General features: G+C 35.0%; 1 protein-coding gene, 1 long non-coding RNA gene and 1 pseudogene across 3 annotated transcripts; all 3 read left to right on the forward strand.

Moving 5' to 3' along the window:
* Positions 1-2,638: 2,638 nt before the first annotated feature.
* LOC109177126 (exonuclease 3'-5' domain-containing protein 2-like) lies at positions 2,639-3,346 on the forward strand. Its single transcript, XM_019326428.1, has one exon. It carries the CDS (start codon positions 2,639-2,641, stop codon positions 3,344-3,346), a length of 708 nt encoding a protein of 235 aa, XP_019181973.1.
* Positions 3,347-8,164: 4,818 nt separating this feature from the next.
* On the forward strand, positions 8,165-8,897 carry LOC109177123. Of its 2 annotated transcripts, XR_002053528.1 has the most exons (3): positions 8,165-8,203; positions 8,322-8,403; positions 8,558-8,897. It is a non-coding gene; the product is annotated as an uncharacterized LOC109177123 (long non-coding RNA). The 2 variants fall into 2 exon arrangements; XR_002053527.1 differs by having other exon boundaries at positions 8,174-8,403.
* A 3,071-nt stretch (positions 8,898-11,968) lies between these two features.
* Positions 11,969-13,838, forward strand: LOC109177127 (annotated as a pseudogene).
* Positions 13,839-15,091: the final 1,253 nt, after the last annotated feature.

Consider the following 15,091-nt stretch of genomic DNA (forward strand, 5'->3'; position numbering starts at 1 on the left):
CTCTTATTAGTATACTAGTTTTTTACGCGCATTGCGCGATTGGGATAATGCCCAATATTTTTTTTTTTAAATAAGTACTTTAAAGTATATTAAGGCAGGATTATATTGAAATTGTTCATGCATAGATAATTGAAGGTTGAATTTGCGTATTTAAATAGGTAATTCTTCTCCCAAAGGTTGAGTCTCCAACCCCAAGGGCCCCCACACTCCGACCCGACAGAGCATTGTGGACAAGGAATCTGCCCACTTTGGACATAATTCCCGCACTGCCGCCGCCGAGGTTCAAAACCATTGAGCTAAGCCGGTGCGGGTTAAATAGGTAATTCTAAGTTTACAAATGCAAGATAATATAGTCAAGATTGATTATAATTGTCAATAAAATAATTGTATAGGTATGGTTGAAACCAAATACGGGACATAAGGGAGAACAAATAAAAATTAGGGCATAAAATATTAAATATATACTAATATTGTTTGAGGAGATTCCGACATTAGGCTTTGTGGTTAACTTCTATTAAGACTTTAATATTAGAATTAGATTAATTGTGTAGTTATAATTCTATATTAGACTTTAATATTAGAATTAGACTAACGGTGAATTAACGGAAAAATTAAATGGATAATCATATAATTAAGGATAAATTAGAAAATCTTAAAAGAAAAAAGTTAAAACCTGAACAATATGAACCATTCATTTGATTTAATAATTTCGCGGTCATTTTTTCTACCCAATGTTAATAATTAAATAAATTCGCTGGCCAAATCCGCTAGTATAATCCGCTAACGCTAACCCCTAACTGCTGATTGTCAAACAAGGACATTGCGAGTTAGTTCTCACTTCAATTTGTTGTGTGATTTGAATACTCTCTTTGTCACAAAATCTCTCAAGTAGTTAATATGGTTGGCTTTATTAATTATATTTTTTTATTTTTTTCATGGTATTAATAAAATACTTGGTAAATAAATATATAGCATTATTTTGTATTATAACTTTGATATTTAATTAGAAAAAATAGTGCAGAAAAAAGATAATAGATAATATAGTGAATATAATCATTTGACGAATTTGAATGTAAAAATTTTTACATTTGAGAAAAATAAAGACAATATAACTAATGAAAATATTTCTTTTAATTAATTTATTGATAATTAATAATTTTTTTTCCCTGAATAAAGACATTGTAAGGATAATGTAGCGAATATAATCAATTAATAAATTTGAATATAAAAAATTTTTATATTGAAGAAAAATAAAGATAATATAACTAATAAAATTATTTCTCTTAGTTAATTTATTGATAATGAATTTTTTTTTTGAATAAAGGCATTATTGACACATAATTATAAATTAAATAAATGCATATGTATTATTTTTTGTTGTAACTACTAAATTATTATTTATATAATTTAATAAGAGTAAAATAGAGTACTAATTATGCCAACTTTGATTGGGATGAGATTCGAACCTAAGACCTTTTTCTATTGAAATCAATGAGTAAGTTAACGGTGAACTAACGGCAATTCTTAAAATTTTAACGGAATTAGTAACGGTGTGTGGGTATTTTAGGAAATTTTAGTGTAAAATTTAAATCTGATCAATCTTTCAATCAATCTGAGCCATTCATTTGATTAAAATCTGTGACCGCCATTTTTTCTACCCATTATAGGCCTAACTCTCTTGGACTCTTATTAGTATAGTATAGTATATATATATATATATATATATATAGTAGATAGTAGATACTAGTATTTTCGCCCGTGCGATGCACGGAATTGATTTGTTGTAATATATTAAGAATATTTAAATCGATATATAATTATTTAAATTAGAACATCTAATACACACACACACACATATATAATGGGGTGGAGTAGGGAAGACTGCCCCCATAATGAATCTGCCCATCCATAGACGAAGCATCAAAGATAAGAGATGAAGCTTTTTGTTCATCTCATATTTTAAAGATAAAACTACTTACTCGTTCATAGAAGACGTTTCTTACTTCGTTTTAAATCAAGACAAAATCTAATTTGAAAACTAAAATTTACTTTCAATTATATGATTACCATAGTATTTTTACATTTAATCACCAATTATTAATCATATTTATTTTGTTTGTTAATTAATTAAAACGAATATGTCAATTGTAATCATGAAACCAAATGGGACATTAATTCTAAAGAAAGAAACAGGGTACAAATGTTAAGTAAGTTAAAACTTGTCAATAGCGGATCCGTGGCGCAATGGTAGCACGTCTGACTCTAGATCTTGCGTGTTCGATTCATGTCGGGTTCAAACCCATCAAATTTCGGTGTCAATTTTTTCCGCTTTCCTATAAGCCTAACCTAGCAGATTTGTTTTGGAAACCAATTTTGAATTTTTATAATTTGAATTAGTAGTTTCCTAAAACCAAATAAAAACGGTAAAGTGACTTTCACAACAAGCTACTAACAGAAATTATATATACCTTTGATTTCTTGTTTCCATCTTCAAACTCTCTCAGTAACTCAAAGATTTGTTGTTTCCATCTTCAAACTCAGTAACTCACTCCAAATCCTACCTTTCTGTGTTTCATATTTTCATACCCATCACTTCATCTTAATCCAAAGCTTTTTGAGTTTGTTGGGGGTGATCGATATGATGATTCCACCCAGACACAGACGCCGCAGACAAGTCCAGAATTTTGAGTTTCAACCCAGACTCAGTCTCAGACGCAGATGCTTCTCTGGGCTACAACACCAAGTCCAGTTTCACGGCATAAACTTCAGCGTCACCGTGACAAATAGAGCCGCTGAGGTTGATCAATGGGTCAACGAGGTCGTCTACAACAACCACCATGTCCTCCACAGCCTCATCCTCGGTCTTGACATCGAGTGGCACCCGTGTCTTGCAGGGGAAGACGACAACCCGGCCGCCACTCTCCAGCTTTGCGTCGGGAAAAGCTGTCTGATTTTTCAACTTTTGCACAAGGACTACACTCCCCATTCTCTCCTCGCCTTCCTGGCTAATCTCCGATTCACCTTCGTCGGCGTTGGGGTCCGAGATGACGCCGAGAAACTCCTCCGGGACCACGGGTTGGTGGTGGAAAACGTTGCGGATTTGCGGTGGGTGGCCGCGGGGGTTTACGACTCAGAGCGGTTTATGAGGATGGGGTTGAAGAGAATGGCGTGGGAAGTTCTGGGAAGGGTGATGGAGAAGCCATTAGAAGTGACTCTCAGCGATTGGGATGCCAAGACTCTTACCTTTCCGCAAATTGAATATGGTTCGATTGATGCATTTGTTTCTTTAGAAATTGGTATCAATTTGTTCTTACAGAGCAGATTAAGTAGAGTTGTTTTGTATTAAGGTCTGATTGTCAAAAAAACTACCTAAAATCTTTCTTTAATTGAAAGTTTTTTTGGTTGTTAATTTTTCATCCTCATTAATATTTGGTAGGGAAATTTATAGAGATTGTGATGTATGTTTTGTGTATCCAATGCCACTTAATTTGCTTCTGTCTGTTTATACTGTCTGTTTGTTATTTATTTTTTGATGATTTCTTGTCTTCAATCTGGCAAAAGAATCCTGCAACAAATGTGTATCATTTTAAGAAGTTGGTGTTATTAAAATAATGAATCTTATTGTGCAAATAATAAAGACTGGAAATTGATAGTTTAGGGAAATGTAGTTGTGCATTTGCCAGATTTTGTGTGTATGAGGATGCTGGAAGTTGAATAGCATAAGTCCTACATTTACACTCAATTGTTGTCTCTGTGTTTATGATCTATCTGCTCCTCATTTTTAATAAATGTCCAGTTTCCAACTATAGTTGAAACACCAATCAAAGCTCCCAATTGAAGGGAAATATGTCCTCGCATCCGCCACTAAATGAAAGGAAAGGATACTATCTTCCATGACTCGGAGATCAGTTGCTGCAATGCTCATCCTTGGCATGATGTTGAGATAGGTATTTAACTAAATTCTGCCCATATCTAGAGTTGATCACTTTTTGGAGTTTAAAGTTACTTCATCCGTGTCTTGTGATCTGATCCCGGGCCTGAAGCTCCAAAGCTTTTCAATGTGGTAAGCATTCACTTTGCTCAAATCTTTCAGATTACTTGACTTTTCAAATGTTCCTTCTGAATTTTCAATTTGTTCATTTTAGAAATTTAGTTAGGACTCGTATCATGCGGTAAATCATATCCCACTGCTTTGAACTCCGTAAATTTTTTTAATTTAATGTAAAAAAACATATACGTCTTATAACCATTTATATGCAACAAGCAAATGAGCTAATCCTATTTGAACCCTCAAGTAAATCCATCAGAAATTTGAAAAAAAAAAACGTTGATATTGTCTTACCCTCCCATTTGAATGCTCAAGTGCTCATTGACCTTGACCATATGGATTTACTTGTGTTATACTCGGGGAATGGCATGATATTAATGATTTGGTATCAGGTTTATTTTTGTGTGGACAAGGATTTCAGGTTAAGTTTTTGTATATGACTATATCTATGCAGGTAATTGAGATCAGTAAAGGGGGTAAGGTGAAGTATGAAGTGGATAAGAAGAGTGGACTTATCAAGGTAAAAAATATCACAAATTGTTTATTGAAAACATGCAAATGCTTCTTGACTGGGTACTGAAATGTATACCCATCAGTCAGGCTGGTTGAGCTCAGGAAAAAGTTTGAACTGGAGCCAGCCTGAGCCCGCCAATATTTAGGTTAATGGTTGGCCTGGGGAAAAAATTTCCATAGGTTATATTTGTCCCCATCTGTCCATCTCTTTCAAGTCTACTCATGCATTAATTTACAATTTGTGATTCATCATTTTTTTTTAAACTTCCATTGTATATGAAAGGTTACAAATCAAGTCCACTATTGCTATGGTTGCACAAGCTTAGGTTCAACCAATATGGTTGTATAAAAATGCACTTAGGGTGTGTTTGGAAACCCGGAAAATGACTTCTGGAAGTCATTTTCCGGGGTTTTGGTGTTTGGTTACATTGGAAAATGACTGGTCAAAGGAAAATGGGGTGGAAGTCAATGGAAAAGGAAGGCAATTTTATGGAAAATGACTTCCCCTTTTTTTTGGGGGAAGTCATTTTCCAACTTTTACACCAACATCATCAACACCATACCACCACCACCACCACTACCAACATACCACCGTCGCCGCCATCTCCACCATACCACCGCCACCACCACCACCATACTACCGTTGTCACACCACCACCATCACACCACCGCCGCCGCCACCACTACCACCATACCACCGCAACCACCGTCGCCACCACTACCGTCGCCGCCACTACCACCATACCACCGCAACCACCGTCGCCACCACTACCGTCGCCGCCACTACCACCATACCACCGCAACCACCGTCGCCGCCATCACCACCATACCACCGCCCCCACCACCACCATACCATCGCACCCACCGCCGCCGCCACCACCACCATACCACCGCAACCACCGTCGCCGCCACCACTACCGTCATACCACCGCCGCCGCCACCACCACCATATCACCGCCGCCACCACCACACCACCGCCACCACCACCATACCACCGCCGCCACCACCACACCACCGCCACCGCCACCACCGCCACCACCACTACCATACCACCGCAACCACCGCCGCCGCCACCACCACCATACCACCGCAACCACCGTCGCCGCCACCACTACCGTCATACCACCGCCGCCGCCACCACCACCATACCACCGCCACCACTACCACACCACCGCCGCCACCGCCACCACCACCATACCACCGCCACCACCACCACACCACCGCCACCACCACCACCATACCACCGCAACCACCACCACCACTACCACCACCATACCACCGCAACCACCGTCGCCGCCACCACTACCACCATACCACCGCCGCCGCCGCCACCACCATACCACCGTCGCCGCCACCACCACCATCGTCATACTACCACCACCATCACACCACCACCAATTATTATTATTATTATTATTATTATTATTATTATTATTATTATTATTATTATTATTATTATTATTATTATTATATAACGAATAACACCACTACCACTACACCACCACCACCACCATAATATTTTTGATATATTATTATTATTTATTTTTTTTTGTTGAAAAACTTAGCTATTTTTTATTATATTTAAAATTAATATTATATTATTATATATTATTATACATGTTGTAATATTCTAAATAAAATAATTAAAATGTTTAATTATACAATTCTACTCATTTTCCAGAAAATGAACCAAACACACAAAAACAGTTTTCCAGAATGCAACCAAACACCGGAAAGGAAAATGTTTTCCGGAAAATGACTCATTTTCCAGAAAACATTTTCCAGAAGTCATTTTCCTGGTTTCCAAACGGACCCTTATTCAAACATACAATATTTATTTTACTTGAGAAATATTATAGGAACTTGTAAACAATGTTGTTAAACTTGGACAAAGAATATAGTCAAATCCTGGTTAATATTATTAGAAGGCTTTAAGCTGCATAAAATGCTATATTTTTGTTTAAACAAGTTATTGACAAATTGATTTTTGGTTTGGTGGCTATAGGTGTAGTTTACACTTTCATTATGCATTGGGTCCAGGCCCCGGTTGAATTAAAACCTTTAGACATTGGTAAATTTACAAGTTAAATAGAATATTAATGACCAGAGCCAAAGCAATCAGTCTTACCAGGAAAGAGGGTAAAAAGGAGTTTATAACTGTGGAAGAACCTATCCTTTTTATAAATTCTAGTAGGTGCAATTTTTAGCCGATGTAATTTAAAGTGCTTCCTGTTTTCTCTACAAGTTTTAGTTTTATTTGATTTTTTAAAGAGTAAAAGACAATTTTGGTTCTAGACTTATAGTGGCACGGACAATTTTAGTCCTTTATAAAAAAATCAGACAATTTTTGGACACTCTTATTATGACGAGGACAATTTTGGTCCTCCGTCTATATTTCTGTTAGATGGCTGTCAAAGAGGAGGACAATTGCGTCAATTCACTCTATCTCTTCTTCCACCTTCAATTCTCTGTAAGATGAACTTAATTTCACTGGAGTTCGATGACTTTCCAGTGAACCTTTAATTCTTTGTGTGTTCAACCTTCAATTTTTTTGGGTTGGCATTTTGAACCTACAAACTGGGCAAGACCCATGAATCTACAGCCACTTATCAATACACTTGTGGTGAAATATGTGCTTACAAGACATTTCTTTAGCCACTCCACCCAAACCCCACACTTCCAAGCAAATCGCACATTCATTGTTCTCTTCGCCATCGCCAATCTCCACACTCGGCAAGGACAATCATGCCTTGGGTCACCGGGTTTATGAGGACGATCTGGTCACGCGCGATGGGAAATCCTTTGGTCTTCTGATCTGGGTCCGAGGAATTTTGGAGTGTGTTAGGGTTTGGGATGCCGAAAAAGGAAGGGAGTAACTGAGAGAGGTCTCTATTTCTCGAAAGGGTATGCTCTGTTTGGGAATCCATTTTGGAATGAGAGGAGAGGTTTAGAGACGAAGAGAGTGAAATGGTGCAGGCTTTTAGATAGATTGAAAAGTCAAAATTTTAAGAGGTGTTTTATCTTGTTCAAATCATCACCCACTGAAATTTAGTTCAACTTACAAAGAATTGAAGATTTTTTTTTTTTTTGTTTTTTTTGGGAAGTCAGAGAATTGAAGGTTGGAGAAGAAGATGGAGTGAATTGACGCAATTGCCCTTCTCTCAAACGGTCATTTAACAGAAATATAGACGGAGGACCAAAATTGTCCTCATCATAATAAGAGTGTCCAAAAATTGTCTGATTTTTTTATAAAGGACTAAAATTGTCCGTGCCACTATAAGTCTAGGACCAAAATTGTCTTTTACTCTTTTTTAAAGGTTTGCATCTTTTTGCAATATGTTATTTATTTCAATTGGGTTAGCTTTGTGCATATGTTTGTGTTCCCAGTATGTGTAAGTTAATACTATTTGGTTGAAGAAGCTATCTCAAAAATGCCATAGTGGAAACATCATCTCCAAAGGTTTAAACTACTATCTAGCAAAGTGCTATTGTTATTTGTGATGAAACGGGCAGTTTAGCTATTGTATTTAATTTAACAAAGTGCATACTGTCATTTGTATTGCCTTTAACTCTGTTATTTTGTATATTTTAAGATGCTGACTGTTGTTCGTTTGGCTGAGATCCGCCGCTTCTTTGAGGATTGTATCCTTTCATATATAAAGATTATAAATGGGAACAGGAATTATGTTTTAAAGATGTTCGTTTTAACAGCTGATTCTAATACAGAGGTGAAAATATTTGATACTTAACAATTATTCAGACAAGAAGAATGAGAAGAAGGAAGTTGCAGTTAATGACTTTCTACCAGCATCTGATGCTTATGAAGCCATCCAGCATTCCATGTAAGTTTTCAAACCTTTGCCTTCACATATTTCCATTCTTGCATAAAGTAAAACTGCCCGTCACATATCAAATAGAAGACTGTACTTGAACTTGTGTTTCCGTCATTAATTATCTCTCTACAAATGTTTAATTGTAATTTGATGCGTTTGCCAGGAATTTCTATGCGGATTATGTTGTGGAAAGCCTGAGGCGATAGTTCACTTGGAAAATGAAGGGTGGTGGACGACATATTCATACAATATATACAAATACTCCTATCTAAAAGCTTTGCGTATGTTACATTGTGCATGTACCTTGCCTGGAAGATTTCCCCGTCTACATTGAGAGGATGGCTTCTGCTATGGTTCTATATATAAATTTTGAAACACTTTCCAAGTTCTAATTAGTCTCCGTGGCAAGCTATGGCTGTATTATTTGATTATTTGGTACTCCGTATTTTGTACCCTATTGTTATAATAATGCTTACAATTGTTGGTTGATATTTGATTCATACTAGTATTTGTCCCGTGTGATGCACGGATAATATTTATAGACTATTAAGCAATGTTGCAAACATGCCCGGTCACGGTGAGGAAGGCCGGAATCGGCCTCCACCGAGGCCGGGCGGCCGCCTAGCCGGCTGAACTGGCCGTTTTTTATTTATTTTTTAATTTTTAATTTTTAATTTTTAATTTTTATTATTTTATTATTTTTTAGGTTTAGGGTTTAGAAACTTTGTCGAGGCATTGATATAACTTTTGACTCGGACGGGACAATTTTTTTTAAAATCGCGTATTTTTTCGATATCTATCCACCGTAAATATATAGTTGTAGGCGTTGTCCCCCACCAATTTCTCAAAAAAAATGCTTCTTTTGCTCTTAATTTTAGTTTTTTATGTATTTATTTACTAGATTTAATATCGGAATCCCAGAGTGCGTTTATTCCTGGGAGGTTCTTTACGGATAATATCTTAATAACATCTGAGGTGGGGAACTTCTTGAACAGAAAGCATTGTGGCTTGATAGGTTGGTGATTCTTGAACGGATAATATCTTAATATCAATTCTCCTTTGAAGCGACCCTCACTTCTTTCTCACATAGGTGATTCTTTTCTGAGTATCCCACATACTCACACATGTCAACCGACATTCGAATCATTAAAGCATCAACATGCTAACCTTGCGCGGGAGTCACTGTTCTAACGAGGAGTGGTAGGGAGTCCGAGACCCCCACAGTGACACGCTCCATTCCATAATTTAGTTGTCCCATTGAACGACGCATAAATTATAGTGTATACAGGCGTGAGGAAGGTGATGGAAGAAAGTGATAAAATGACAGTTTTGTCCTCATTATTGACAGCCAATTAACATATAAATTGATGGAGGACTAAATTAGGTAAATATTACATAGTTGAGGACTTAATTGAGTAAGAATGGTAGTCGAGGACCAAATTGGTAATTATGACATAGTCGAGGGACCATTTTGGTTATTAATTTTGGTTATTAATTATGACATAGTCGAGGGACCATTTGAAAATTAAATTTTACTTTCAATTATATGATTACCACTAGTTTTTTTACGCGCATTGCGCGATTGAGATGATGCCCAATATTTTTTTTAATAAGTACTATAAATATATTAATGCAAGATTATATTGGAATTGTTCATGCATATATAATTGAATGTTGAATTTGCGTATTTAAATAGGTAATTCTAAATTTATAAATGCAAGATAATATAGTCAAGATTAATTATAATTGCCAATAAAATAATTGTATGGGTATGGTTGAAACCAAATACGAGAAATAAGGGAGAGCAAATAAAAATTAGGGCATAAAATATTAAATATATACTAATATTGAAGAGCTAACTGCTGATTGTCGAATAATGACATTGCGAGATAGTTTTCCACTTCAATTTGTTGTGTGATTTGAATACTCATTTTGTCAATAAATATCCCAAGTAGTTAATATGATTGGTTTAGTTATACTTTTTATTTTTATTTTTTATAACAATTATTATTATTATTATTATTATTATTATTATTATTATTACTATTATTATTATTATTATTATTATTATTATTATTATTATTATTATTATTATTATTATTATTATTATTATATGTATACCCTTAGGTCATTTTACATGTTAATCTAAAATGCTAATTTTTTCAAATATCTTTTTTCCAACTGTTTATATAATTCGTTGGTCAAATCCGCTAACGCTAACCGCTAACTGCTTTTTTAAATTTTTTCATGGTAGTAATAAAATACTTGGTAAATAAATATATAGCATTATTTTGTATTATAACTTTGATATTTAATTAAAAAATAGTGCACAAAAAAAAAAGATAATAGACAATGTAATGAATATAATTAATTGATTAATTTGAATGTAAAGAAGTTTTACATTGGAGAAAAATAAAGACAATATAACTAATGAAATTATTTCTCTTATTTAATTTATTGATAATGAATAATTTTTTATGAATAAAAATATTGTACACACATAATTCTAAATTAAAGAAATGCATATGTATTATTTTTTGTTGTAGCTACTAAATTATTAATATAGTTTAATAAGAGTAAAATAGAGTACTAATTATGCCAACTTTAATTTGATTGGGATGAGGTTCAAACCTGCGACCTTTCTTATTAAAATCAATGAGTAAGTTAACGGTGAACTAACAGAAACTAATGGACAAGATAATATTTAACGGATAATCATATTCATTAAGGATAAATTAGGAAATCTCAAGGAAAAATTAAAATCTGATCAATCTGAGCCATTCATTTGATTAAGAAATTTGACCGCCATTTTTTCTACCCATTATAGGCCTAACTCTCTTGGGCTCTTATTAGTATAATTGATAGTACTTTTACATTTAATGACCAATTATTAATCATTTTTATTTTGTTTGTTATTAATTAATTAAAAATTGTAATCATGCAACTAAATGTGGCATTAATTCTAAAGAAAATAACCAATATAAATGATTGTAAGTTAAAACTTGTCAACAGCGGATTTGTAGTGCATTGGTAGCGTGTCTGACTCTAAATCAGAAGGTTGTGTGTTTGATTCACGTCGGGTTTAATCCTCTTAGCCAAGGCGGGTTTATCTAGCAGAACGTTTTAGGAAACCAGTTTTGAAATGCAAATCGAATTTTTATAATTTGAGTAAGTACTTTCCTAACACTAAATTCGAAACTAACCGCCACAAAACTAAATAAAAACGGCTACATACTTTACTTTCCTAAAACTAAACTAATCAATCACAACAAGTTTACCATTTGGCTACTGACTGAAATAATATATACCCCTTTCCTCCCTCCCTCTCCACTCTCCATTCAAAGATTTCTCTGTTTCACCTTCAAACTCGTAACTCACTCCAAGATTTCTCTATTCCTGCCTTTCTGTGTTTCATATTTTTCATACCCATCACTTAATCTTAATCCAAGGTTTCTCTATTTCTGCGTTTCTGTGTTTCATATTTTCATACCCATCAATAAATCTTAATCGAAAGTTGAAAGCTTTTCAAGAATTGGCGTTGGAATTCAAGAATTTTGAGTTTCTTGGGGGCGATATGACGCTTCCACCCAGACTCAGACGCAGATGCTTCTCTGGGCTACAACACCAAGTCCAGTTTCACGGCATAAACTTCAGCGTCACCATGACAAAGAGAGCCGCTGAGGTTGATCAATGGGTCAACCAGGTCGTCTACAACAACCACCATGTCCTCCACAGCATCATCGTCGGTCTTGACATCGAGTGGCACCCGTGTCTTGCAGGGGAAGACGACAACCCGGCCGCCACTCTCCAGCTTTGCGTCGGGAAAAGCTGTCTGATTTTTCAACTTTTGCACAAGGATTACACTCCCCATTCTCTCCTTGCCTTCCTGGCTAATCCGGGATTCACCTTCGTCGGCGTTGGGGTCTGAGATGACGCCGAGAAGCTCCTCCGGGACCACGGGTTGGTGGCAGTGGCGGAGCCACAATGGGGGCAGTGGGGGCCACTGCCCCCCTCAACCTTTTCTACTAATATATAAGTACATGCATAAGTCATTAAGGTGTTTAGTAGATCAGTGGGTAGAACCTTCAGTATTTCACAGAGTGTCAACGTTTCAAATCCCACCTATAGCATTTTATTACGTTTTAGCTCCTTATCCTTATTTGAGGTGTCTTTCCACCCTTAGACAAAATTGTGAAAGATGTAATTTTTTCTTAGAAGTGATATCTCGAATTAAGTACGCCCCCCTCACATTATTTTCATGAGGATGGGGTTGAAGAGAATGGCGTGGGAAGTTCTGGGAAGGGTGATGGAGAAGCCATTGGAAGTGACTCTCAGCGATTGGGATGCCAAGACTCTTACCTTTCCACAAATTGAATATGGTTTGATTGATGCATTTGTTTCTTTAGAAATTGGTATCAATTTGTTCTTACAGAGCTATATACCATTTAGTTGTTGACTAAGTAGAGTGGTTTTGTATTAACGTCTGATTGTCAAAAAACACTACCTAAATTTGGTATTGACTATTTCTTTAAAAGTTTTTTGGTTGTTAATTTTTTATCCTCATTATGGCGGGATAGCATGTTTGGTAGGGAAGTTGTAGAGATTCTGATGTTTTGTGTATCCAATGCCACTGCACTTTGCTTCTGATGTGTGCAGTCTTAATTGTTTTGAATCCTTTGAAATTAGAAAATGCAAATTATTAAATCCAAAAATTGATAAAGAAATGATGGAGCATTTGGTGAAGAGCAGAAGTATGTTAACCTCAACAAGTATGGGAGACAAAGAAGATTAGGAGTGCTGTGCAGCAGATCTGCAGATGTGGTTTAGTTAGATGTTTTTTTCTTTTTCGCAGGTTGTTACTTTGTTAGATAACTAACTGTGTAAAATGGCTGTTGGGGGAAAACATTCCAACACAATGTTGTGATTCTATATAGTTTTAAAGCTACTTAATATCGTTTGTGGTCATACGTTTGTGATCATTAAAATTAATTTTGAATGGGTAGTTTTGGGTTTTAAAAGGTTAGCACTTTTAAAAACTCAAACAGAAAGAAATAGCCCTTCCTTGCCTCATCTCAACAGATGCTAAGAAAATTATATGTAAAGGAATTCTAGGAAATCATAAAGCACTTTTAAACTCTATCTTCCAAGTTCCAACGTGGACTATAATACATGTTCATTTTTAGTATATTGTAAAACTCTGGTCTTTTTAAGGTATAGAAGATTTGAAAAAGTATAAGATGACGGCAGAGACCAGAAACCCCCTAGTTTGTGATGGTTTACTCTGTGACATGTTCTGTTGCTTGTGCTATTTGGACCTGTCTGAATTTCATGATACTATACCTGGCCCAGATTATAGGAAATCACTTATTTACATATTGGCTAGCCTATTGATTGGGGTGCAGGAATTGAAGAGAAACTATAGAAAATGCAAATCCAAAAATTGATAAAGAAATGGTGGAGCATTTGGTGTTTGGTGTTAGTGAAGAGCAGAAGTATGTTAACATCATAGAACAATTATGGGAGCCAAAGAAGATTAGAAGTGCAACATATGTAGTTTAGTTAGTTAGATGTTTTTTCTTTTTTCGCAGGTTATTAGATAACGAGCTGCGTCAAATGGCAGTTGAGGGTAAAACATTCCAAAACAGAATGTTCAAACTCTATAGATATTGTAAGATCGAAACCATAGCCAATGGATCCGTGGCGCAATGAATAGGCTTTGATATAGTGTTTGAAACTATTTTCATAAGAATTTGATGTGCCATATATCATGAATCATGATATAAGTATATAGAGAGGGGTAATTTTTCTTACCTTAGAAAAATCACACAATATCTGTCACTTCCTATTTGACTATTTTTGTAAAATCAGGTTTTATTATTATTATTATTATTATTATTATTATTATTATTATTATTATTATTATTATCAAATTTCAACTCACCACAAAATGACACATCAGAGAGTGAGTTTGTCTCAGAAATAAATGTATGAGAGTTTAGCAAGATCCATATATATATATATATATATATATATATATATATGTGTGTGTGTGTGTGTGTGTGTGTGTGTGTGTGTGTAATTATATGTAGGTAGGTTCTAAAAAGTGACGACAGATTTCAACCACTCATCAAGGTTTTTGAGGATTTTAGTAAAAGATACACACGGTCAGTATTATAATTATTATAAACTTCTAAATTTATAATATTTATTAAACTAACCTCGTTTTTTTTTTCATCATTATTCAAGATCAACGTTCACTTTTTACCAAAGGAACATGTTCTCACCTGAACACTCCCCTTTATAGACTTATGATTCCATGAAAGCACACCCCCAGAAGAAATTTAAGAACTATTCTCAGCTATACATATGTAAAAATCGGACGGATCAAATCAAATTTATTTTAAAAAATGTAGTGACATTTTTATAATTATCGAACTTTGTAAACCTGAACACTTAAATATGCATTTTATAACAACTAAATATGCAAACATGGATAAATTATAAAAATCAATAAAAAAACTAAAATTTAAATCTAAACCGTAAATGCTAGACCCTAATTAAGTAGTAAAATGTGAACCCCTAAACAAAATAAAATAAAAAATTCAGTCATAAAAAACGCAACACACATTCGCATTTTATATCAATTTTAAAAACCCTCTTTTCGTTTTTATTTATTTTTGTATAAATAAATTCGATC

The sequence above is a fragment of the Ipomoea nil genome, unplaced genomic scaffold, assembly GCF_001879475.1.
Source record: "Ipomoea nil cultivar Tokyo-kokei standard unplaced genomic scaffold, Asagao_1.1 scaffold0800, whole genome shotgun sequence".
Classification (NCBI taxonomy): Eukaryota; Viridiplantae; Streptophyta; class Magnoliopsida; order Solanales; family Convolvulaceae; genus Ipomoea; species Ipomoea nil.

Coding starts and splice junctions, on each gene's coding strand:
- LOC109177126 (XM_019326428.1), top strand. CDS start 2,639: ATGATGATTCCACCCAGACACAGACGCCGCAGACAAGTCCAGAATTTT.